The sequence below is a fragment of the Kryptolebias marmoratus genome, linkage group LG6 (assembly GCF_001649575.2).
Source record: "Kryptolebias marmoratus isolate JLee-2015 linkage group LG6, ASM164957v2, whole genome shotgun sequence".
Lineage (NCBI taxonomy): Eukaryota > Metazoa > Chordata > Actinopteri > Cyprinodontiformes > Rivulidae > Kryptolebias > Kryptolebias marmoratus.
Genome location: NC_051435.1, coordinates 30,066,095 through 30,092,468, shown reverse-complemented (window position 1 = coordinate 30,092,468; position 26,374 = coordinate 30,066,095). Strand labels below are relative to the sequence as shown.

Sequence of the window (26,374 nt, the reverse complement as noted above, 5' to 3'; positions counted from 1 at the left end):
GAATAGTAAAATCCTGAAATGTGAACCTCGCATTATTGGTACCGTACGAGCGGTGGAGCCGTTTATACTTGACGCTTTCCTTGGTGCAGTATTCTTTCGTGAGTTTTGAACCGTTTGATTATCATTGTGATCTCACATAGAGGGATCATATAAATGCTGTTACAGACGAACCAGCTCCGCTAGAGCAGCGAAGTCGTCCATTTTGAAAGTTACAAAAATTGGGAAGTGCATGATGATGCGTCTTATAGTCCAGTGCGCCCTATAGTGTGGAAAATACGGTAAGAGGAACTTAAAAATATATAATGAGCAAATTTTTTCATCATGATTTGTCGACTGTCAATTGGGAGCAAATAGGCTTGTTCCCAGATGTTGAACTAGCTTGGACTTTCTTTAAGGAAAGTTTTGTCAAAATTGTAAATAAACTTGCTCCTATCAGGAAATTCAGTGTGAAAGGACGAGATGACCCCTGATTTTCTCCAGAATTGTTAGATACTATTTATCAGCGCAACATGGCATTGGCTAAAGCTAGAAAAGGTGATTCTGCCACCGACTGGTCCATTTTCAGGCAACTAAGAAATAGATGTACCTAAATCAGAATATTATTTATCTGTTACGATTGAGAATCTTAATAATCCACAGAAGTTTTGGAAAGTGACGAAGACTCTCTGTTAATAGAAGTCTTCAAGCTCTTCCAAAATTTGTTCTAAAGGACTCAGTCCCAGGCTATGAAAGAACTTAGGTTTTAAATTGCTTTAATAAGTATTTTATATAATCTGGTTCTTTGTTTGACTCTTCAAGATTAATCCGTGTAACTCCTACAGACCCTCTGATGTCCTCTGAAGATTCTTTTAATTTTGTTCCTTTTACGACACAAGTGCATAAGGCCCTCAAGGCATTAGAATACAGAAAGCCCCTGGACCAGACCTGATAGAGCCTTATTTTTTGAAAATGGCGGTGGATTTTGTAGCACAACTTCTTACAGCTCTTTTTAATCTCTCAATTCAAAATAAAGAAATTCCATTAGTCTGGAGGTCAGCTTTTGTTACTCCTTTGCAAAAAGGAGGGGAGCCAGCAGTTTTAACTAACAGTAGGTCAATATTAAACTTGTGTGTCTTGTCAAAAATTCTTGAATCTCTTGTTTGCGATCAACTAAAAGAGTTTTTATACTCAAAGGAACTTCTCTCTAAACTGCAATCAGGCTTCAGGAAAAGACACAGTACCGTTACAGCAGCCACAAAAGTGATTGCTCTTGATCGAAAGCAGTATTGTGCAGCTCTTTTTATTGATCTGTCAAAAGCTTTTGATACTGTGGACCATGCTGTTTTGAAGTATAGGCTTTATTGTATGGGACTGTCACACCAAGTAGTTTCTTGGCTTAATGTTATTTGCAAACAACAAGAAGGTGCCTCAGATGATCCCACTGTGACCGCTCTAGAGGGAAACGTCACTGAGGAGGTATAAATATATAAATATAAAAAACTTGGTGTCTTGCTTGATGACTGCTTTACCTTTAAGCCCCATATGGATAATCTTGTGCAGAAACTTAAACTTAAATTGGGATTTTATTTCGAAACAAATTAAATTTTTCTTTTAAGGTAAAGAAGCAGCTTGTCATAGCAACATTTTGATCTATTTTAGATTATGGAGATCTGTTGTTTGAACGCCCCAGCTGGATATCTTAGAAAACTTGATACTGTTTCTCATGCTTCTCTGAGGTTTGTTACTAACTGTAAAGTCCTGACTCATCATTGTGAACTATATTCTCGAGTGGGATGGCCTTCTGTCCACCAGGAGGTTGGGTCATTGGTACATTCTCATTTATAATGCCATCCTTGGGCTGTTGCCGTCCTATATTTGTGATTTAATCACATGGAGAACATCTGATTCTTACTCTTTGCGTTTAAATGATCAGCTCGGACTCTTTGTTCCTTTTCTTCACACAGAATTGGGGAAAAGGATTTGTCTACTTGGCTCCATTTGCATGGAACATGTTGCAAAAAAACTGGAAACTAACTGAACTTATCTCAATGAGTACTTTTAAGATCAGATTGAAAGCACTTTGAGAAGGCATCTTTAAATTGTAACTGTTTTTAATAATTCTCAGTATGGCATTTTAAATCATGTAATTGTTATTGTCCTGTAACCTTGCTGCCTCTTGGCCAGGACTCCCTTGGAAAAGAGGTTTTTAATCTCAATGGGACTTTCCTGGTGAAATAAAGGTTAAATAAATAAAAGAGTCACTTAGATTAACCAATTATATAATTAGCAGCAGAACAAGAAAGCACGGTACTTAAAATGTATAATTGTCTTTGATTTTTTTTGCAGACCAAGTAGTCCTTTGCGATATTGACATTGTTTTCATCAATATTATGATGACAATATTTTTTCATTATACTGTGCAGCCCTACATGTCACAAGAAAGTGAAAGCTGTGAATTGATGTTTTGCAGGATGTTACACGGCCATGTTTCCAGCACTGAAGGTACTCAATGTGGATCAGAACATCATCTCTGAGGTCAGTGTGTCCCTGCACTCAGTTTTTTTTCAACAACTCTTAAAAGTATTGTGAAAAGAGTTAAGTAAGAAGTTAAACGTATAACTTGTAAGCAGTTAAATTCTAAAGCACAGATTGTATTTGAACAGATTAACATTAGTGGTGGGAATTTTTAGGCATCTCACGACTGAATTTGATTCCAGTTCATAGGACTGCAAAGTGATTAGAAAAAGAATATGGATGCATCTGGAAGCATAATCACACTTCCACCAAAGTCCTGAACATAGATCTCTCAGACTTAAAAGAAAATAGATATTTTTTCTGTACACTGCAGCATAAAACAGTTTTCATTCAGACTGGATTTTGATAACTAAATGATTGTAAAAAGGAGTGAAAATGCTGAGTACACTTATATAAATGAATGTCACGTTAGATCTATCCGACCCTCTACATTTGTTTGTGGTCCTGTTGTAGAGTGTGGGGACGGCTGTGTTAGAATCTTTGAGCTCTGAGTGTGTTTCATAGAAATCTTGTTTGAGTGCATTGATTGTGTTTCTCTGTCTCAGTGGTGTGTAGTTAACGAACTCGCCAAGCTTCCCTGCTTGATGAAGCTTTCATGTCGAGGCAACAGACTGGTGAGCAGTGACCAAAACCCCAAAACAGCCAATCAGATGCTTATTGCCAAACTGGAGCATTTGGTGGTCCTGAACAACTCTGAGGTGAGGCTGTTTTTGTGTCTGTGCATTTTTCTGTGAATGTGTGTGTGTGTGTGTGTGTGCATCCTTTTTATTACCTGCTGGTAAAAGCAGAGCAATGTGTTTGTTTGTCTGTACCATTCACAAAATATCTTATGAACCACTGGACAAATTTGAATAAAACTCACATAAAATTATCGTTAGATGCACATCAACAACTGATTAACCTTTGGGGTCAGTCTGATTCAAGATGACTGCCACAGCAAAGAAAACTGCAAATAAAAACTGGGTATAAATCAGTCAGTTATACAGATATTTAGCTCCAATTTGGTGTTGTAGTCAATGAGACGGATCCCAAACCTATTAAAAGTGCTAACATCATCTGTTTTTGAAACTTTGCAAATAACTACTAGAGTCAACTTTCTGTTTGTTAGTAAAATATCCCATGAAACACTGGGTGGATTTCAATGAAACTTTCAGAAAACAATCATTGGGTGTACATCTACAACTGATTCAATTTTGGATTCAACCCAGTTCGAGATGGACGCAACACTCAAAGGACCTTATGAAATGCAAATATGGCCATAAAGGCGGACAGGACAAAGGCTTTATTGCATAAAATACCTATTGTGGTAGAGCTGGCACATGGGCCACTTGTGCACTTTCTCTGCCGACAGCAGAAGTAGTTGCCACAAGCCAAACATTGACACTGAGCTAAAGGCATCTAAAACTGATAGTAGTTCCAAGATGGAATTGTCACAGTTTGGCAAAGTGATCAGGACGTCATCTGCAAAAGAAGAAATCTTGAGTCTTGGTCTAATATCTTAATGCCAGTGACATTGTTATTCTGAGTGAGCCCCTGGCCTAGTGACAAACAACAATGTGCTCAGTGGACAGTCCTGTCTAATTCCCCTTTCCAGGCCAAATGAGTTTGATATGGTTCCATTTATTTTTATTTTTTTTTAGGTTTGTTGAATATTGCCTTAATGGATTTAATAAACACCTGATGAAATCCAAATTTGTTTAATATTCAATATAAAAACTCCCAATTAACTTGATGAAATGCCTTCTCTGCATGGAGGCTTAGCATTTCTCCTTTGTTCTATGCAGTGTTCTATGAATACTGTCTTGTGTCTGTCTTTGCTGAGTGAAGCCTGTTTGACTAACACTTATTATCTGAGGAAGAATATTTGTAACTCTTTTTGCCAGAATGTGAGTAAAGATCTTGTAGTCTTGTTTCAAGACACTTAGGGTTGATAGCTTCTTCAATCTCGCTTGTCTTTACCCTTTTTTGGAATCGGAGAGAATTTTCCTTCCTTCCAGGAGAGAGGAGTAATCCTGTACATGGTTCTCATTCTAGGAGTGAGTAGATCTTTCATCTCCCTGTACCACAATTCTGGGAAGCCATCTGGTCCTGGTGCTTCATTGACTTTTGAATGTACTGTTGTTTTTTTTCATTTCTTCATCACTAACTAAAACTTATTTTGTTCCGCACTCAAAACTTTATGTGGTCCAAAAAAAGTTCAGTCACTTCTCCATCTGTTTTGGGTTGCTATATACAGTTAGGTCCGTAAATATTTGCACACTGACACAAATTTTGTTATTTTACCCGTTTACCAAAACATATTCAAGTTCTAGTTATATAATTGACATGGACATAAAGTCCACTCTCTCAGCTTTCATTTGAGGGTATCCACATTAAAATTGGATGAAGGGTGTAGGAATATCAGCTCCTTAACATGTGCCACCCTCTTTTTAAAGGGACCAAAAGTAATTGGACAATTGACTCAAAAGCTATTTAATGGGCAGATGGGGGCAATTCCTTCGTTATGTCATTCTCAATTTAGCAGATAAAAGGCCTGGGCTTTATCTGAGGTGTGGTGCTCGCATTTGGAGGATTTTGCTGTGAAGAAAACATGTGGTCAAAGGAGCTCTCCATGAAACAAACCCTCGTTAAACTGCAAATACAGAAAAAACCCATCAGAGAAATTGCTACAATATTAGGAGTGTCAAAGTCTACAGTTTGGTACATCCCATGAAAAGAAAGCAAGCACTGGTGAGCTCATCAATGCAAAAAATAAACTAATGGGCGGATCTAAATGAAACTCCCTGATGTAGATCTACAATTAAATAACTTTCGTCATCACACCTATTTAAGATGGCTGCCACAGCTAACTATCATTAGCCAGATACAGATACTGAGATAACGTTGTACCAGTCGGTGATAGTCATCCTCATTATATACTCTGAGCAGCAACGCAACCTGTGAGTTCTCAAAATATTGCATGAGATGGCACATGAGGTCCTTTACAAGGATTGACAAAGAAAGGTAACAATTTTGTCATTTCTCATCATAAGATGATCTTGGACTAAAACTCTGGCATGACTCTACTGAATCTGCTGTTCGGCTCACAAACGGGTCCCTGGCAGAATATCAATTCTGCAAATGTTTCTGCTAACACAGCTCAATGATGGGACCCTTGGTCCAAACAGGAGGAGCTGTTTGTCTCAGTGGGATTAAGAACTGTGAAAATGGTGTGAATCAGCCCAAGATGTGTGGGACCTGTGGTTTGTTTTAGATCACCTCTGAGGAAAGACGGGGGTCGGAGCTGGACTATATCAAAATGTTTGGAGAGGAGTGGCTGAAGGCCGGGGGCCCGGGTCAGCCCAGCACCCAGTTTATCAACCAGCACCCACGGTACCAGAAACTCATCGACAGTAAGTTTGTTCTTTTACTTCACTCTTGTCAAGAATATATTCTTGTCAACTAGAAATTTACTGGAATGACCAACCGCAGTCCAATCTATACTAACACCATTGTGCTGAGAGCGACACAGGAGGGCTTCATTCCAGTCAGAGTAGCAGCAGGCCATCAATATCGGAGGTAAAAACCTCAACTCGGCAAAGGAATTATGTAATGATTATTGGAAAACTTGGCATTATGCTTCATAGATGAGTATTTTGTCAAATTAGTTAAGAATTAGGATTAAGTGAAGAATTAAAAATGAAGTTTAGGTGATTAACTGCAGACACTGGGAGCAGAGCTCTGGTGAGACGAAGCAGACATGTGAAATACTTAAAGTGCAGTTATGTGTTGGTCTGGTTAGAATGATTACAGCACTTAGTAATTATATGGCAGTAGTGGTAGCATACCAGGTCAGAACAATGTGTGACATCTGAACAGTACAGAGTGATACACGTTAGAGCTGCACAATATTGTTTATTACTTTCATGAGGATACCTATGGCCAAAAAACAAATTTTTCCTCTTCTGTCATCACTATCATCTGAACCAGGTGTGAGCACCTGTTGGATTGACCAAATAGATTATTAGCTGCAGAACATAACTGCATGTCATAGAAATAGTTTGGTTTAGGATGAATTGCAGTCGAGGCAGTTCTTCTCAATATTGATATTGCAATGATGATCAATTTACAAAAGGGTTTTGTAGCCCTAAGACACAGAGACGGTCAGTGGTCATTCCAGTGTGTCTCTAGTTCAGAACCACTATGAGGACTGCTAATCAAATGTGTGTGTGTGTTTAGAGTATGGAGCACCAGACAAAGGCGAGCTGAAGAAGCCGGAGCCGTTTGCCCTAAAGAATCAGCTGTTAAGTCAGTCCTGCCTCAGGTCCCATCTACACGACTCAAGATATTTATCTTCTTCATTTCTGAAATTTCTTTCAGCCACATTCTTCTTCCAGAAACTCTGAAATGCCCATGCTGTGCCACAAAGTGTTGAGAACATCCATATTAACAACACTGAAATAAGAAGAATCACATTTTTGGCTTCGCTAAAGATTCTCTCCCCCCCTTCCCTTTGATATCATTTACAGTTTTCTCTCATATATTAACTTCTTCAACTCATGATCAATTTAATGGTGAAAGAATCTGGAGAAAGAGATAGATGCTGCTTCATCATCGTTTCTGAAAAGCTCCTTAGTTAGTCATTTTGTGTTTGCTAAGGTTCAGTAAATATGGTGGCCATCTTGAATTGGGCTGAATTTAAAATCAGTTGTAGATGTACATTCAGTGATTACTTTCTGAAGAAGAAGAAGAAAGATCCACTGATTGTCTCACACCTGAGTGTGTGAAATTTGAGCCATCCCCTGAGGGAGCGGTGAGCAGCAGCGGTGCCGCGCTCTGGAATCATTTGGTGATCTAACCCCCCCCAATGCCAACCCTTAATGCTGAGTAAGGTTTCATTAGAATCCATTCAGTGATTCACAAGATATTTTACTAATGTTACTGCAGCTGTGTGGTGTGGGTGGGGCCTGAATAATCATTCTGATACCTTCCAGCAGTGTAAAAGCACAAAATGTAACAAATTATCTTAAGACATTTTGTTCTCCATATTTCTCTTTACTAGAGATCACATTTGTGTTTCCTGATGACGTTGGGAGGAAGCCGATAGAAAAGAAACTTCCAGGTAAAAAGCCATGGTGAGGTTAGTGAAGCTGAAGGTGGAAAACCTCCTTCAAAGGCCGTTTCCTGTTTGTTGTCTGCAGCCTCCATGGTTATTCAGAAGGTGAAGGGGCTCCTGTACAGGCTGCTGAAGGTCCCAGCAGGAGATCTGAGGCTCACTTACACCAGCTCCAAGGTAACACCTTCATCTACACTGGATGTAAAGAGTCTGGTAAAATACCAAGTGTTTGTCATGTAAAAAAAATGAAATCATGGTTAGCATTTCAAATATTTTACCAGCTTCAATGTAACACATGTATTCTGCACTACTCAAATAAAATAAAATCTGTTGTAGAGTAAAATCTGAAAAAAGAAAACAATAAACTAGTTGCATAAGTGTGCACACCTTGTTGAAGCATCTTCTGATTTAAGTTCAGTCTTTGTTGTTCTTGTTTCCACACCTGCCATCAATTACAGTGTCTTTGCCCAGCTTGAAGTAGATTTCAGCTATTTCAGCAGGACTTTCCTGACATTTATTCAGTTCCATCCTACAGTAAAATCCAAGGTTGACAGAGCGTAAAAAGTATCTGACTGCTAAAAAGGAATCCATCAGGGACAGGTTACAGAACCTTTTCCTAGCATGAGACAACCAAAGGAGCACAGTGAAGATAGTCACCAAGAAGTGGACAAAATATAGAACAACAGAGACATTACAGAGAACTGGACATTCCTCCAAAACTGAAGAAAAGACGAGACAGAAGCGGTTCAGGGAGGCTGCAGAGAGGAAGTTCTGATCAGTTCTGGTTGTGTTTTACATGTAACAACAAGCTCCTGTGTTCTCCATGTCTGGAATCTGGGGTAGGGAAGCATTTGCCTAAATTTGACAAAAATAGATCAACTCCTTCAAAAGCTAGTGGCAAAAAGCATTCTGGTGAACCAGAAGTTGAACTTTTCAGATACAATTCCTAAAGGTTTGTATAAAATTCTGTCAAAAGGTGACATAGCTTTAGCTTTTTTCAGATTTAGGATCTTTTTCTTTCGGCTGTTCCTTTTATAGGGGTCGCCACAGCGAGTCATCCTCCTCCATCTGTCTTCCGTGTCCTCTGTCCTCACTCCAACTATGTCCATGGCCTCTCTGACTGCATCCATATGTCCTCTTTGTCTCTAACATCCTTCTGTCCCTCCTCTGGACATGTCCAAACCATCTCAGTCTGTCCTCTGTGTCTCTAACATCCTTCTGTCCCTCCTCTGGACATGTCCAAACCATCTCAGTCTGGCCTCTCTAACTTTATCTCTCAGTCCTTCAGCCTGTGCTGTACCTCTGATGACCTCATTCCTAATCCTGTCCATCCTTGTCCCTTCCAAGGAGAACCTCAACATCTTCAGCTCTGACACTCCCTGTTCTGTCTCCTGTCTTTTTGTCAGTGCCACTGTCTCCAAACCATACACCATAGCTGCTCTCACCACTGTCTGTAAACCTTTCCGTTGACCTTTGATGCCATCCTTTAGTGACAGATCACTCCTGAAACTTTTCTCCATCCACTCCATCCTCTTCTTCACCTCTTTACCACACTCCCTGTTTTCCTGGACACTCCTGTTTTACCAAATACTCAGAAAATTGAAACCTTGGAAACCTTGACTATGAAAAAAGTCTCTAAACAAATGGATGTCTCTTTCTACAGAATATGTAAACATGTGGTTTCAGCTGTTATTGACAACAGTGAGGTTTCTAATAATTGCTCAGTTCTTTGGAAAGATTAGATTTTTCTCTGATGTTTAAATGTTCTATCGTCAACAGATGGAAGGAACAGAGTTTGAGCTCAACAATGACCTGAAGACGCTCCAGTTCTACTCCATAGAGGATGAAGACAAAGTTCTTGTCCGCTGGTCCTGATCTGAAGCAGAGAGAGGTGGATTCACTGCTCTTCTAAATGACTGACAGCCTCTGTAGAGTTGCTGAAGTCAGACGGGATATGTGTCCTCCGTAAAAGCAAAAAGGAACTGAAACTTTGAACATCTGCATTTATAGTCAGATACCACTTAGTTATGACAGGAGAGGACACAGATGACTTAATGCAGAAAGTTCAAAAGAATCCATTAAATGTTGAAGTTATCAGATAAATATTTGATGTTTCTAAAATGAAGGAGTGTGTCTTTTCCTGCTATGTTTGCAAAGATTTGATGTCTGGATCTGGCTTTGGAAGAAGCTGGGGATGTGGTTCCTTCCAACGAAACACTAACTTAAATATCAGAGTTTCATATTTATTCGGACACTTTACCCCAGTTGAAGCACCTCTGGCAGCAGTTGTGTGCCATTAGCTTAATTTTCTACAAGTGGATTTCAATCCAGGTATGGAAATATCTCAGCAACAACACAGAGAAACAGGAGTCACCTGAACTAAAACTCTCGTGTTGTTACAAGGACTCTGAATATTAATAATTATATGATATTTCAGGTTTTATTTTAACTACATTTACCAAACTGTATAAAATTCTGCTTTCAGTTTATCATTATAGGTTATTGAGTTAAGAAAAATTGATTTAATCAATTGTTTCATCAGGCTGCAACATAATAAAACGGTCTGAGTACCTTCTAAAGCTAAAAATATTTTGACTTCATAAGCTTCATAGAATTATAGCTTAGGGAAAAGACCTGCGTGGTTCTGCAGGACAAATTAACAATGGAAGTCAAAGAAACCATAATAATAAAATAAATATAAAAAAACAAAACAACAATAAAACACCTGCAAGTCTACGAAGCGCACTGAGGTGTCAAAGTAACCCAGTTTGTGTGTTGTTGGTGTGTGACTAACTACAAAACTAACAAAAGTACTTGGGGCTAATTTAGACACTACTACGTCACCACCCTGGAGAGTACTCCATAAACTCTGAGTTAACTTCCCGGTACTCCAAGAGGTGCAGCTCTGGGTTTTCAGTTCCAGGAAGGCTGATTACAGTAAATTCAAGCTGAACTGAAAAGTGTTTTGAATATGCTTGTTGTAAAATTAAAAACCTCTAAATATACTATTATATTTTAATGCCAAACATTGGGAAAAAAACCCCACTGGTGTTTACATCTTTCTCAGTGACCTCCCTGATGTGTGACGTCCACAGAGCTGCTGAGATTTAAAAGCATTCAGCCATTCATCAGTGAGTGGAAGAATAATGGTATAATATGGTTCAGTTAGTTGGAATTAATTGTTCATACTGGCCAGAAAATACCCCTAGAGTTTCATGTTTTGGCTCCCCAAAAGATAAAAAACGTATAAGATTTGGATCCATAAGCTGCGATGTGGGAATTACTATCAGAACTCTGGTTCGGACCATTTCAAAGAGAAGCACCACTACGACACTTTTAATGCAGTGGACTGACTTCACGCCGAAAGAGCAGGACTATTTGCAAACTATTTTTAATTTTAAAAGAAAGGCAAATAGAGAGGAGGACATCTCGCCTGGGGGGTGAGAAACAGGAAGTTTTACTTCAAAGTTTTACTTCAAAGTTTTACTGTTGATTAGTTTACTCTGGTGTGAGAGTTCATAAACCTATTTTGTTATTCTCATGTTTTTTACGAGTTAGCATCTGGTTAGCAACTTTAGCTCTCTCCTGCTGACTTTATGTTGATTTGCAGTGTTGTGTACCGATGTCATGACGATGATCTCGGGGTAATCAGTTCTCACCGTTCCACGTTCCCAACTCTGTCATTATGCAGGTTGTTTTGTCGACCATGACAGTCCTGGTGATCATCAGAATCCCAATCTGAAGAGTTTTAATCTGATTCTGGAGATCCAGCTGTTGGTTCAGGTTCATAATGGTATGGTTGTATATCCATTACTCCCATGAAGTCTTCTGACATTTCTTTGTTTTCATAAAAGGCTGCTTCTTCCATTTCCACTAGTAAACAACCGGACAGTAGCGGTGTTTATGACCAGCTGCGGCACAGCGCTCGTCATGAACTCCGCCCCACAAATCACCCACTTAGAAATTATTGACTAAAACACTAAAAACAGTTTAATTAAATTTGAGGTCAAGAAATGCGTCCCTGGAATCTTGTGTGGACATATTCGACTAAATACCATTAATGAAATGTCAATATTTTGAGATTTGATTTCAGTTCGTCTACTCAGAAGCCCAGATTCACCATTGTGTGCAGTTTTCTCCTCCAAAATGAAGACCTGCTGCTTCCTCCATCTATGCATTATATTCACAAGCAAATAGTTCTAATTAACCCACAAAATCATTTCTGTGGGTCTGTTTTCCTTTTTTCTCTGAATATTTAAATTTGTTTACTGTGTTTAATTTATTTTGTCCGAAGTCAGAGCGATAATAGTTTTGCTCCGTGTCTGTTATATTATCTCATAAACCAATGGACAGATTTTAATGAAACAGTCAGAAAGTAATCTTTGAATAAACGTTTGAAAGTTGGAGTCGATCTCTTTCAAGATGGCCACCACAGTTATGAAAGGCGGTGGGTGAAACTCATTCCTTCAAGGAGTGCTAGGGCTTTGTCTTTGGTTTTATCTCATGAGAAAGAAAGATGTTGAATGTTGGGATGACATTCAGAAGATTTCAGTTCAGTCTTTATTTTTTTCCTGACTATTAATGTTGAAAGAGGCCTGTTTGTGAAAACCTTACTGATTAACATCCCAACCTGTCTGGCTTCAAAGGCACCAGGTGACATGCATCCCTTCAAGGAATGCTAAGACTTAAATTTGCTGGGAGTTTTTGGTTTCTATTGTTTAATTTTCAGCAGGGTTGTAGAGGTTGAGGAATGATGGAGTTGTAGCCGTTTTAGTCAAATCTTGAAAATATTGTGCCCAATCTTATGCAATTTTGTGAGATATGTTTGCACTCAGAGTATATCATTAGGATGATTCTCAACATTGTGTTCAATAACTGTAAACTGAATGAATTAGAGCCATTTTCATGTTGTTGACATGTGTCAGTTAGCTGTGACAGCCATTTTGACTTGGGTTGACTCCAAGTGTTGATCAGTTGGAGATGTGCATCCAATAATTACTTTGAGAGTTTCTTTAAAAATCTATCTAATAGTTTAGGAGATATTTTGCTAACAAACAAGTTTTACACCAGCAGTTATTGGAAATGTTTTGTGTAATGTGTTGCGTTTGAAGCATGAGTTTGGGACGATGTTCTCCGACTACCTCACCAAATCCAAGCTCAATACCTCCAAGTGTCGTAGCCACTTTGGTGTTTTGTAGGGTTGCTCATCTGTGGTGGCCATCTTGAATGGGATTTACTTCAACAATTAACCAACTGTGCATTATATGTGTTGTAGCAGTTGTAAAAGAAAAAAGGTAAAACACAACAAACTTTATTACATGTGTGCTATCACACAGGTGCCAGCACTGAGATAAGCATTAGAAATAAGCTGACCTCCTGTAAGTTCATTTTCTGTTGGTGCAGAGGCTCTTGTTGCTGTCAGGGCCCCATTCACTCCTCTGGTCTCATCCTAAAGTGTCACAGCAGGGCCACCTAGTGGCTAGAAGTTATAACAGCATCAAGGCAAAACATAATGCATTCACTGTATAAACTTCGTAACACAATACTATGATTACTGTTTGAGAGTTTCATTAAAATATTTTGCTAACGGTACAGATAAACATAGGCTAAAACATGATTGCTCAATATTGCAAAAACAATAAATTTGGGTGGAATAAAACTATCCTTGCTTCATGTGATAAAATCAGAAGTTGGGCTCATAGAATGCAGAAATAAACCGTATCTATGGATTTTGCTGCTGACTCAACTCAGCACGTTCAAACTTTAGGACAGATGGGGCCTTCAAGTGGCATGGAGGAAGATATAAAAGAAGCATATCTCCAGCCCACAGTAGGACCAGGATCAAAAGCTGAGGCCTGGAGAAAGAGAAGAAGAAGGAGGACAGAAGACGCAACAATGACTGGCTGTTGTGTTATTGTACACACTGTCTCTGATGACTGATAATGACAATTTTGACATCAACCATTTTGTGCTCAGAATCTTTTGCTTGTGGTTGAAACACAGACCGAGCAGCGCCTCTGAAGGAGACTCGGGCTGTTCAGATTTGACACCTTTGTTCACAGTTGGTGGTAAATTGTGTATCCCACAATTGTGTACACCTGATATATAATAAGAGCACTTGAATGTTGAAATAAAACAAGTTAATTAACAGTTTAATCTACATTAGTTTCAGTCTTAATGATAAGTAAAAATGTAATCATGTATGCTTTTTGTGTCTGAGCACCATCACATTTCATGCACACTGTAACTGTTTGTTGTTACATGTTAAAGTAGTTGACAGTTTGCCAAAGTTTCTTATACAAAACACTATCAACCTAATGACCACTCCTTCACAACTGCAAGCTGTAAAGAAACTGATCTTGACTCTATTGTCATATTGAATGAGTTAGAGAAATAACACTTCCTTCCCCATGATTCAGTCGTTAGCTTCTTTTCTTTTTTTTTTTTTTACATATCCTGTCCAGCTGTGTAGCACTCAGAATTGTCATCTGAATGTCAAGGTAAGACCCAAACAGATTTGCTTTCACAAGCGGAGCATTTTGGCTTTCGCCATGATGTTCCCCTTGGTATATAACACTTTATTAGAAATTGCTTTGGGTTTATTTCAATTGTAATGGACACAAAGATGAGGAAGAAGAAAGAGAACAGGGAAAAGAGATGAAGGAAAAGGTTTGAAGAGAAAAACCATAGAGAAAAAACAAGTCAACACCCTTGAACTCTGCCACAGGACCTGTGGAAAGAGAAAACAAAACAAAGAATCCACAACAACAAAAAGCATATGCAGTATATGATGATAATTATAACTTCAATGGAAAGTACACAGAGCCAGGTAATACAAGAGGGTATATAGTGACAACTGCAGCCCAACTGAAGGTGTATCTGACAGACACCTGAATCTAGATATGCATGTATGTGTATCTATATGTATCTATAAGGTTTCTCCTTAAGAGTATTTGGTAGTGAGTGTGGGGACCCAGATCCACCCCCCAGGACATGAGGATGGCATGAGGAAGAGCAGAGGCACAGACACACATCGGTCCCCCCAAGGCGGAGCCCCAGGCCCCCCCGCAGGGACAACTGGACCCCACCCAAGAGGGCAGCAGAGGCAAGCTCCAGGCGACCCCTGGCAGCCACAATGCAGAAGCCCCAGGGGGCCGCAGCAATGAGCCCACAGGCCCCGCCGGCAACCCGCTACACCAGAGCAGATCCGGCCATGGACAGAGAGACCCAAGCCCCGAGGGCGCACCACCCCCCAGCCGGGGCCAGACCGAGCCCAGGCACCCAGGCCCCAGCAAGCAGCCACCCATGCACCGCCAGGCAGAGTCACCAACCACCAGTGGGGGGTGTGACGGGGGGACACTGGCCCCACATTTTAATGAGGGGCCCAAGATGATCCAGGAGAGGTGGCAGCCCAGAACCCAACCTGACAGATAAACAGCCATACACAAACACAATCATACGTTCCCACCCACAACCTCACATACAGAACCTCATCCACTCGACCAACATAAATATAGACAAAAAAAAAAAGACATAACACACCTACTCACACCCCCATACACACTCTATACTCCCAGGTCCAGGTGACGTCCCCCAAAGGGACAACCTACTCCTGGACCCAGGAGATGGTCCCCTTCTCTCTGGGGTGGAGAAGAGCAGACAGCCCAACCATCCACCGTAGGGGCAAAGTAGCCCATGAGCCAAGAGAAGAGCCAAGTGCCACCAAGATAACCCTGGTCCAGCCGCCAGCCTCGACCCCATCGAGAGACAGGTCAGGAAGAGTCCACCCAGCCCCGACCCCATCCAGAGACAGGCCAGGAAGAGTCCACCCAGCCCCGACCCCATCCAGAGACAGGCCAGGAAGAGTCCACCCAGCCCCCAAGAGGCTACCCCCAACCAGCACACAAACACCGAACAAGCACCCCCGAACACAGACGCCACAAAGGTGGACGCCCCTGCAGGAGGGCCCCAGGTCTGAAGAGCCAGCCAGAATACACCCCACCAGCACGAGCCCAGCACACCACCCCCACCTCAGGCACCCTGCCGCATCCCACCCCCCATCACACAACAAGCCGCAACAGCAAGGCAACAGCCCCATACGGAACTGCAACCAAGCAGGCACCACTGAGCCACGCAACCCCGCCGAATACCCAACCCAGTACAAGGACAGGACCGACTCCGCCGCCAAGCACCCCCGGCAGGAGGGGGCTTGCGCCTCTGCGTCATAACTGCAACATCCAACATGGCAGGACCGGTTCCTGTTTTGGTATTTAAAGGTGCCAGTACAATTTTAAAAGTACAGTTTAAGTATTTTTGCTTTCCAAAGTCATTGCAGGAGATATGTGGCTGTTCTGACTTGTTGAATACAGAGCAAAGTTTGATAGTATTCACACCTGTACAGCAGAGAGAAACAAGAATTATTTCAATACTTTACATTTAAAAACAGCTTTTTTGTAACAGACACAGCTTGCTCTGTCACCACTGCCACATTTCTGCTGTCTAATTCAAAACCCTTTAATTGTCAATAAAGATAATTAAAAAAATTCAAAACGTCTTATGCAGCGATGAATTGTGGGTAAATACTTCGCCGAAGTTCGCCTGGATGCAGGCTTAGGCCCGGTCCCAATACTCGCACTTGCACCCTCCTTCCACCCTCGTGTCCTTCAAATGCGTGTTCATGCTGAAGGGTTTGAGTGCATAGTGTGTCCCAATTCTCTGGAGTGCTCTTTAGCCCCGCCCCCTTTGTGTACTACATCCGCCCTTCACCGAAGCCTGCATCCAAGCGGACTTCAGCGATGACATCTTAGTCTTAGTCTATTCGGGTTGATGGCGGGGTGAGTAGGCAACCTTACAGGAGCTGACAACAAAAACTTTACAACTCAGTGAAACTTACACTCGATTTTACTCTCTATTAGAGATAACATATAACATTGATCTGCAGACTGTGTGAAGGATACAGACGTTCCAAGGAAAGTGTTGTCGCCACATAACGACTTACGCTGATGAGTGAGCCTTAGCTGAGCACTAGCTTAGCTGCACTTCAATCGCATGGAGTCATTGGCTGCATTGCAGAGCCCTCTTATACATAACCTGCACAACTACTGCATGATGGATAATCATCTTCTGGCAGTTGTGGATCCTGAGTTCTCCCCTCTTCCCACAACACCGTTTTCAACACCTTCCAAGCCACCTGCTCCAAAAAAGATTAAGGTTCACTATTCTCTAGAAATGAATGAGGGGTGCTTAGTACAGATAATATCAACTATTCTAAATACCAGAATCGATAGTCTGGAAAAAAATATGGAGAAACTAATTTCTGACAATACACTGAAGATTGATGGGCTAAAAAAACCCGTAGATTTCATTTGTGCCGACATTTGGGAGGTTAAGGAGAAGGTGACAAAAGTTGATGCCCAAGCCTGCAAGACGGAAAAAAAGCTGTGTTGTTGACCTTTGAGTTCCTGAGCTGGAGAATTACTTCCGCCGCTGGAACCTGCGTCTGTATGGAGTGCCGGAGAACAAAGAGCAAGATGTCCGCACAGAGGTCTTGAATAGACTTGGCTCCTTTTCTACTGTAGAACGAGAAGCTTTACCTCCAACGTTAACACAAGGCCTCATAACGCTGATCCCAAAACCTAATAAGGACCTCCTGTTTATTGATGACTGGCGTCCCATTTCTCTGTTGAACACTGACGACAAGATTTTTGCTCAACGTCTTAAACATGTTTTGGATCCCCTTATTGATGAGACTCAATCGGGTTTTAAGAGAAAAAGACATATCCAATAATATTCGGCTTATACTAGATTTAATCGATTACTCCTTTCTGTGTCCTGATGATAGCTTCATCTTCTTTCTGGACTTCTACAAGGCATTTGACACCATAGAGCAGGGGTCCCCAAACGTTTTCCTGTGAGGGCCACATAACTTTTCCCTTCTCTGGTGGGGGCTGGAGTCGGTTTGTAACAGAAAAAGTGTGGCGGTCGCAGGGGTGCCTTAACGTAAACATTTATTGTTTTCCACAAACCAGGAAATAAATAATAATACTATTAATGAAATAAACAACAGTATTTATGAAATAAATAATAACCAAATAATCCTCTTTGGGTTCTTCACAGAAAAAATCCAGGAAATAACACTACTTATGTAATAAATAATCAAATAACATTCTCTGGGTTCTTCACAGAACAGAAGTCAGGAAATAAATAATACTATTAATGAAATAAACAACAGTATTTATGAAATAAATAATAACCAAATAATCCTCTTTGGGTTCTTCACAGAAAAAAAAAGTCCATTAACATTAACTTTCTGTTGTGCTGTGCACAATATTAACAGGTTAAAGTGTAGCTTTATCGTCGGAGCAGAATCTTTTCCTCAAATGGCTCATATGAGCAGTCTGTCAAAGTTCTTCTGTTCCTTCCTTATTGTCCGGAGGGTCCAGTAGGCTTGTAGACACCAGTGTTTGCAGCTTTCTCATCAACTTCCCTGTGAAAACCATGAAGAAAGCAGGCTAAGAAACTGAACTAAGTGATACAGCACTGACACAGCACAATGCATTTCACTACAAGTGTGGCTGTGGAGATGTGGATTTTATCCCAGTAGATTTTATTATGATTACATTTGTTTATACCCAGAATGACTCATTCAAGTCAGAAAAGTGAGCTTACCTCTGTATGTTCCTCAGTGTGAAGTGTGGGCTTGCATCTGGCTGGTGAGAAGTTGAATGTCAGGTTCCATTCTAGTCACAGCCAATCTCAAACACTGATGCAGAAGTTCATCTGTCATTCTTGATCTCATCGGAGTTTTCAGGTGTTTCATGTGTGAAAAGGTTTGCTCACAGATATACGTGCTGCCAAAAAGTGTAAACATCTTCATTGTGTGTTTTTTATTTTAGGGTACGTGTCGTTTGGGAGGGCGGCATAGAAGTCAGTGAGACTGTTGGGTTGAATGCGTCATTCAGAACATCACAGTTCAGTAACTCAGCCAACTCAAACTGAAAAAGAGGCTGGGTTTCATCGATGTCAGCAAGAAAGGGGTTCTGGAAAAGACGGATGTCTTATGCGTTAACATTTAGATGCTGAAATCGCGCACCAAACTCCGCCTTCAGTATTTCCAGTGCTTCCACACACTTTTCAACTGGGAACAGGACTGCTGGGTTCTCTGCAAAGACTTTTTGGGCAACAGGGAGATGGATGAAGTTGTGCTTTTTCACTTGTTTCAAAAGCAGCGCAAGTTTCACCTCGAATGCTTTGCCTTGTAGCTGCAAGTTAAGGCTGTTCAGCATTTCTGTCACGTCTGTTAAAAATGCGAGGTGCCATCTCCATTCTGGGTCTATCAGCCCCGGGACTGTTTTGTCTTTAGAATGAAGAAATGCGTTAATTTCGGGTAGCAGCTCATAAAAACGCCTCAAAACTCTGCACCGCTTAACCATCGGACTTCTGTGTAGTACAGCACATCGCCGTGTGCAGACTCTAGTTCAGACAGGAATTGTTGGAACTGTCTGTGTTTTAGTTCCTTTGCTCTTATGAAACCACAACCTTCATGACAAAATCCCACTTCAACACTTTGCAGCACAGTGCTTGTTGGTGAATTAGGCAGTGAACTTGTAGTGGGACGGTGAGACCACGTTCTTCCATCTCCTGGTTCATGTGTCCTATTAGACCCCGAGACGCGCCCACCATACTAGGAGCCCTGTCAGTCGTGATGCTGGCAAGCTTTGACCAGTCCAGGTCCCACTGTTCCATGGTTTGGCACACTTTGCCCCCGTTGTAGTCTCTATGAGACCTTGGAGGGCTGCCAGCTCCTCGCATATCTCAAAGTTTGCGTTAACTCCACGAATAAAAATGAGCAGCTGTGCTGTATCTTGCACATCCGCGCTCTTATCCAGAGCTAATGGAAAAAAGCAAAATTCCTTTGTCTTCTGCTGCAGCTGGGCATATACATTACCCCCACTTTCTTCAATGCGTCTGGTGATTGTATTGGCATTAAAGACATCTTTCTTCTCGGGACACACCTCTTCTGCGACAGTGTCCAAACATTTCTTGACAAACTCTCCATCAGTGAAAGGTTTACCGCTGCTAGCTATCAGTTGAGCAACCTGAAAGCTAGCCTGAACGGATGACTGGTTCAGCTGAGCACGGCGTACAAATGTATTCTGCTGAGCCAACAGTGTACTTTTTAGCTTTGAGAGTTTGTCTGCTCGTGTTCGGCCTTGCAAGTTATCATACTCTTTCTGACGGGATTTATAGTGTCAGCGCAGATTGTATTCTTTGAATACCGTCACCGCCTCTTGACAGATGAGACAAACAGCCTTTTCTTTGCATTGATCAAAAACATAATCGTTTGACCACTGCAGGTTAAATACCCTGCATTCAGAATCAATGAAGTAGTTTGGGGATCACTGCCATAGTGCATAACTTTCTCTTTAAAGCTTTGGAACATTCTGGATTTGGTCATTTTTTCTGCAATGCCATTAAAACTATGTATGCTAAAGGCAATACAATAATGAAAAATCAACCAAATAGATGCTCTGAAAACTTTAATCTGATTATTGACAGAACAAAAACGCAGCTTAATCAATGGCTCCAAAGAGATTTATCTCTGAAAGGACAGGTTTTACTAACAAAGGCAGAAGGATTGTCTCGTCTCACATATGCAGCTATCCCTCTGGCTGTCGATAAACAAATATGTACTGCCATAGACAAGTTACTATTTAATTTTATATGGAAAAACAAAACACATTATGTGGAAAAAATCGGTTATAATGAATACTTATAATTCTGGTTGGCTAAATTTTCCTGACTTTACCACCCTCAATAATACATGCAAACACATCCGTCTAGCTGACCAGAATAGGATTCTCATGCCAGCACTGTTCTTGCCTTCAGTGCTTAGCATAGTGATGGCATGAAGTTGTAAGTATGAATCTGTGTCCCCACACATTTGTCCTCCATCTTTAACTGCCCATAAACAAACAAGAGCCTCTTTTTCTATATTGGAGTATTTTCTCTCAGCTGGAGACAGAGTGCAGGAACCAAAAGCAACAATGCATTCCACTTTGTCTGAGTGCAGCTGTGTCAGAACAGCTCCAAATCCATAATCTGAGGCATCTGCTGAGATGAATCTTGGCAGTTCAGGGTTGAAGATGGCAAGTGGTGGGCTTTTCAGAAAGATTGTTTTGAGATCATTCACCAGGAGGTTAAGCCCAGGAATCATTTTGGTACAGGAGCTTCAGCAATGGCAGTCAAATGATCTGGACTGGAGTGCAGGCCCTCCTTAAAAGGACCAGCCTGGAAACTCTACGGATTCCAGGCTGGAGTGAACACTGACACAGACTTGTTGCTGCTGCTACTTGTACTACTTGCTCTTTGCTGGACTTTGCGGTTTCCCCCAGTGTATTATAAGCCTGGTGGGTCGGCAGGCTTTACTGCCCCCGCCGCCAGGCTAAGCTCTGCTTATAAATTCGTCATTTTTTAGACATGTTTTTTTTTTTCCACCCGCTCCCCCAAAACCGCTACCTTTTAGGTAGATCTATACTCTATGCATTGATCACCGTGCGAGGGTGCGCATGCCAACAAGGACGCAATCGCGCTGTCCCCGCCCCTGTGCTAAGGTCCCGCGCAGTTACTCATTGGCCTGGAAGTGAGACGTGTGTTGGTGGTTTGTTTGCACTTTTTCATTCATGTTAATTTATTTGTAAATGTGACTTAAATTAGGATTCAAATTAGCTGCAAACAGTTAGTATTTATTTTAATTGTATTTTTGTTTAAAAAAGTATTTCAAAAGTGCCTTTTTGTAAAACTGTAGTTGTGTAAATATTTGACACAAATATCTTATAATATCACATAATAAATAGTCATATTTTCAACTATCTGTCAACTTTAATCATTTTTTTTTACTAAATCACGATTGGCCGGCGATCGGCCACCTACCCCCGGGCTTAGCCTCTTTTCTGGAGGAAACCCTGTGGTTCATAATTTTTCTCAAGCTAATACATACATACAAAACAGAAGAAAATGTATAATTTGTTTGCAGTAATGGGGACAAACATTGCTCCAGCTCCTCAGGATGTAAAATGCTTCTCCCTATTTAAAATTTTGTTTTTCATTTGATAGAAGTTGTGACGATGAAAATTCTGCAGAAATACATTTCTCATGATGTTACAGCTGGTGATGCATTCAGTTTTAATTTTTAGTGTAGTTTAAAAAAAAGGCAGACACAAAAGCAGAGCACAGTATTCACTTTTTTATTTTATCTTCTTTATTCTACTTTAGTTTAAACAGTCAGACAGTAAACTGAAATTTACCACTGACACTCTGAGCAGAAAATACAGTAACAATATGTCTCCAAAGCAGCTCAATATTCAGTCAAACCAATCAGAACAAAGCTCATGACCATAAACAGAAACACATAAAAAATTAAAAGCAAATTAAAACTCTTTGGCCTTCTCTACTGTCACAAAGAAAGACTAACTAAAAGGAATGAGTGTTGAAGTGGGAACAGAGACTGATGGAAACATGAACAGAAAGCTTTCAGCAGAGCTTCAGTCCTGTTTTAGTCAGGGTGTTATGCACATCTGAGAGCAGAAAGCCTTTTGCTTTTGTATCAAACACCACAGGTGAAGATTCTCAAACCTTTTCCTCCACAATCTACCTGCAGGCCGTGAACTCTGGGAGCTCTGCTTGTTTCATGTTGCATACATCACAGAAGAAACTCGACAAAAGGAAATATTGTCTGATAGATTTTGACAATAATTAATATATATATATATATATATATATATATATGCAGCCCATTTGACTTTTTTTGAACAGTCAGCAAATGTTGAAGAGTGTCAATACAGATGCTGCCCAAAGTTCCAGCATAACAACTTGGTAATAACCCAAGATCACATTTTACCAGTGGTTAATTATGGTCACTATGGTAACTACACACCTGTGTCTGTCACTCCCTGACTATCAAATAAATGAGAGGCAGATGGAAACTGACAAAAATTCCTATGATTTGATGTATATTTTGGATATGAACCTAAAGGGGTTGTTTGTTTGAACCTAAAAGTTTGTTTGCAAAAGAGTTGACCATTTTAAAGAACTCAAAAGTTAATGTTGTATAATTAACTATCAGTACAACATTCAATGGAAAAATCTGTATCTGTAGCCAAGTTATAGAGCTCCAAAAAAGGCTGGCTTTTACCACTAGTTTCACCAAAAGACAATTGATTGCCATCATTTCTTTATCCCAAGTTTTTTTTTGCAAATGTCTCTGTTGGGCCATGGGCTGCTACCAGAAGCAAGAGCACACTTTTCACAATCAAGCTGGATGTTTTGGTGAATAATTTGCAGGTTTTATTTCAAAGCTGTTCAAAATGACAAACATTTTCAACAGCTTTGAAATAAAACCTGCAAATTATTCACTAGTAATTCAGAACAGTACTTAATGAAACCACAAAGAACTGCTGGTTATTACAAAAGAGCAGAAATCTGCTTCTGGAATTACTGTTTCAGAGCTACAACTGTCCCCACACACACACACACACACACACACACACACACAGATCAGGTAAATGTTAGAGTCTGCCACATTGTTTGCTTCCTATGACAATATTCTCAGATTTTCCTCAAATGTCTGCATTCTGATATGTTTTTAGTCCATATTTCCTCACTGCTGCTCTGAGATATTAGCAGAGCCTAATCCTAACCCAGGGCATGAACTCAAACACCTGTGAAATCCTGAAGCAGCATTGTTGCAATGTGATGTTTCTGACACAGCAGGGTGGAGGACGTGTCCTGTGCTGGGACACTGTTCGCCTGCTCTCTCTGAAGTCATAAAAAGTCCAGTACTCAGAAGAAATCATCAAATCTTTAAGAACTAAGACATTATATTAATGTTTGAAGAATTCTGTAAAAGTTACTTTGAAAAAATGTGATGTTTTTGTTATCTTTGTCATCCACTATTCAAAAAAGGCTTCTTCTTCCATGTCCATTAATAAACCAGGTTCTTGTGCCAGGGCGCAGCGCAGCGCACGTCATGAACCCAAGACGGCAGCTCCGCTCCACAATCCACCCCACTGCAGCATTTACTGACTAAATCACTAAAAATAAGTTATTTAAGTTTTAGGTCAGAGAAATGGGTCCCTGGAAGTGTGTCATTAAATGATATTCATGCAATATCAATATTTTGAGATTTGATTACAGTTCTGATTTAAATCAATATGGGCCTGTAGAATCTGAGGAGATTTAATATGTGTCCCGTAGTTCGTAATAGTGAAGAAACAAGACTGATGATCTGTTGGAAATAAGCTAGACAAAGATGTCCAAACTGTAAGACAAATGTACCTCTGTTAGGTAAATGTCTAAATTCATTTTGTTTCAGGAATTCACCAGCTGAAGCTCTGTGTGGACCACAGAATCAAACCTGTCCACAAACAACATCACCTGGACACATAAACACTTATTGCTGCAGTAAAAAGTATAAACTGGTCCAAAACATCAGCTTTAAGACTCAACCTTCTCTACAAGTCAACTAGAGACAGTGGCAGGGGGGAAAAATGAACTGATTAAATGAAACTAGGCAGCTGCATCTGAGTTCTTCACTATAACTGTGTTTTCCTTCTTTTTTACAGGTGAAAATGAGATTCATATGAAATTCATGGTGTGAGGTTAGTCTATTCAGTCTATTCCACATTTTTACTTCCTGAAACTTGTTGATCACAACAAATTAACTTCTCAAAAGAGGCCAAAACATGAATCTGACAACAGAGGTGAAGTTTTCAGTTGTCTGATGAAGGTGATGAAAGGCAACAGATTCATCATTTAAGGAGGACATTAGCCAGAGGAAGAAAAAGGTGGGTCCAGATGATGTCCAGAACTCCTTGGTTTGGGTGAGAAGAGCTGCCTGCTGGCCTCGTGGAGCGCCACCTACTGTTACCTCTGCTGCTCCAACATTTGGCGGAAGTTATGGAGCTGATATATACTGGTGGACAACCTGGAGCAAACACATGAAACAGATGAGTTACACAACAAGCAGCAGCAGTTTGATCTTAGAAATATTTAAACGCAGAATGAATGATGAAATTAAAAACTGCATTGTTAACGTTAAAACATTCAGAACAAAAGCTAGGACCACCAGTAGCTAAAAGCTAAAATTAGTAAAAGAATGACTGAAAGCTGAAATGATCAAAACAGCAGCTACAAGCTAAAACCAGCAAAACAGTAGCTAAAAGCTACAATCCCAATTCCAGTGAAGTTGGGACATTGTGTAAAACCTAAATAAAAACAGAATATGATGATTTGCAAATCCTTTTCAACCTTTAATCGATTGAATACACTACAAACACAAGATATTTAAAAATGCGTGGCGCATTATGAAGCATCTGGAGACCCCAGACTGTTGAGCAGCTGAAGTTGGACATCAAGCAAAACTGGGAAAGAATTCCACCTTCAAAGCTTCAACAATTAGTGTCCTCAGTTCCCAAACACTTATTGAGTGTTGCTAAAAGGAAAGGTGATGGAACACAGCAGTAAACATGTCTGTCCCAGCTTTTTAAAAACGTGTTGCAGGCATCAATGTCAAAATGAGGGAATATTTTCAAAAAACCTATAAATTTTATGTATTTATATCTTCATAGTGTATTCAGTTGAATAAAGATTGAAAAGGATTTTCAAATCATTGTATTCTGTTTTTATTGATGTTTTACACAACGTCCAAACTTCATTGGAATCGGGGCTGTAAAAATGAAGTATACTGATGTGGATATTTCAAACACCACAAAGTTTTCAAGGATTTCAAGTATAAAAAAGTACAAATAATGGTATATAATTCAAAAAATATAAAAGTTATAAACCCCCAAAACACACAGCTGTAATACCCTGATCACTCTGAATGTTTTGATACCTGAATGGCTGAAATAGCTGAAGGTACGCTGGAGTACTTAATCCAAAAAAACTAAACAGAACAACACTCGTGCTGACTCAGCAGTCACATCATTATGGGATGTTTTTATTCAGTGGAAACAATCCTGCCCTGCAGGAAAATGACATTTAGTGCTTATCTGTGTTTGCGTCTTCAGAAGCTGCATACCTGCTAAAGGCGTTCATTAGGGCCACGATTTCCTGTCGGGTCAGCTGAAAGCCTTTGGAGGGACTGTGCTCAGGCAGCTTCTGGATCTCCTTTTCTGAGAAGAGGATCTTTAGAGCCGTGCCCAGACCCTGAGTCTGCATAAGACAAAATAAAATAATGTATTTTGTGGATTGTCCCAGTTTTCATCCACTTGATGCAGATATTGTATCCAGACATTTGAACCAGTCTGATTTGATCCTTTGGAAGCAAGAATAATCACAAACAAAAATAAATAAATGAAACAACATTAGTAAAATTCTGGAAGGATCTAGATAAAGTGATAAAGTGAGTATATTCCCAGGGAGAAGAGAGTGGTGATAGGAGCAGATTGGTTTTATACCAAGAAAGAGCAGCACAGACACCAGCTTTGCTTTGAGGATGTTGATGGAGAAGAACAGTAAGGCTCAGAAAGTACTTCATTGTTTCTGTGGAGTTAGAAAAAGGATCTGACAGGAAGCTGAGGGAGGAGCTGTGGTTGTATGAGGACAGCTGGAGCAGCAGAGAAGTATGTTAGACTGGGACAGGACAGTGGTGAGGACAGCAGGACATGTCTGAGGACAGCAGGACATGTCTGAGGACAGCAGGACAGTGGTGAGGACAGCAGGACAGTGGTGAGGACAGCAGGACATGTCTGAGGACAGCAGGAC

General features: G+C 40.5%; 3 protein-coding genes across 4 annotated transcripts in view; 2 read left to right on the top strand and 1 right to left on the bottom strand.

The window, feature by feature from the left end:
* The window catches only part of tbce (tubulin folding cofactor E), a 29,875-nt gene extending 19,261 nt beyond the window's left edge, over window positions 1-10,614 (top strand). Inside the window, exons 10-16 of the mRNA XM_017435670.3 lie at window positions 2,450-2,514; window positions 3,060-3,212; window positions 5,768-5,906; window positions 6,733-6,801; window positions 7,556-7,615; window positions 7,695-7,786; window positions 9,389-10,614. Coding sequence (XP_017291159.1) covers window positions 2,450-2,514; window positions 3,060-3,212; window positions 5,768-5,906; window positions 6,733-6,801; window positions 7,556-7,615; window positions 7,695-7,786; window positions 9,389-9,484 — 674 coding nt within the window. The 3' untranslated portion in view covers window positions 9,485-10,614. The remainder of the gene's footprint in view (window positions 1-2,449; window positions 2,515-3,059; window positions 3,213-5,767; window positions 5,907-6,732; window positions 6,802-7,555; window positions 7,616-7,694; window positions 7,787-9,388) is intronic.
* Window positions 10,615-14,744: 4,130 nt separating this feature from the next.
* LOC108247499 (lysine-rich arabinogalactan protein 19-like) lies at window positions 14,745-15,837 on the top strand. The gene is made up of 2 exons (XM_017435665.1): window positions 14,745-14,945; window positions 15,187-15,837. The coding sequence occupies exons 1-2, from the start codon at window positions 14,745-14,747 to the stop codon at window positions 15,835-15,837; spliced, it is 852 nt and encodes a 283-aa protein (XP_017291154.1).
* A 6,002-nt stretch (window positions 15,838-21,839) lies between these two features.
* The window catches only part of ero1b (endoplasmic reticulum oxidoreductase 1 beta), a 35,982-nt gene continuing 31,447 nt past the window's right edge, over window positions 21,840-26,374 (bottom strand). For both annotated transcript variants that reach the window (XM_017435668.3, XM_017435669.3), the window contains exons 15-16: window positions 25,689-25,822; window positions 21,840-24,593 (exon numbers count right to left, since the gene is read on the bottom strand). In XM_017435668.3, coding sequence (XP_017291157.1) covers window positions 24,533-24,593; window positions 25,689-25,822 — 195 coding nt within the window. In that variant the 3' untranslated portion in view covers window positions 21,840-24,532. The remainder of the gene's footprint in view (window positions 24,594-25,688; window positions 25,823-26,374) is intronic.

Excerpts from the sequence above, each read along its gene's own strand:
- LOC108247499 (XM_017435665.1), top strand. The coding sequence starts at position 14,745 with ATGCAGAAGCCCCAGGGGGCCGCAGCAATGAGCCCACAGGCCCCGCCG. Across the intron at positions 14,946-15,186 it reads GGCAGAGTCACCAACCACCA|GTCCAGGTGACGTCCCCCAA; the intron begins GTGGGGGGTGTG and ends CTATACTCCCAG.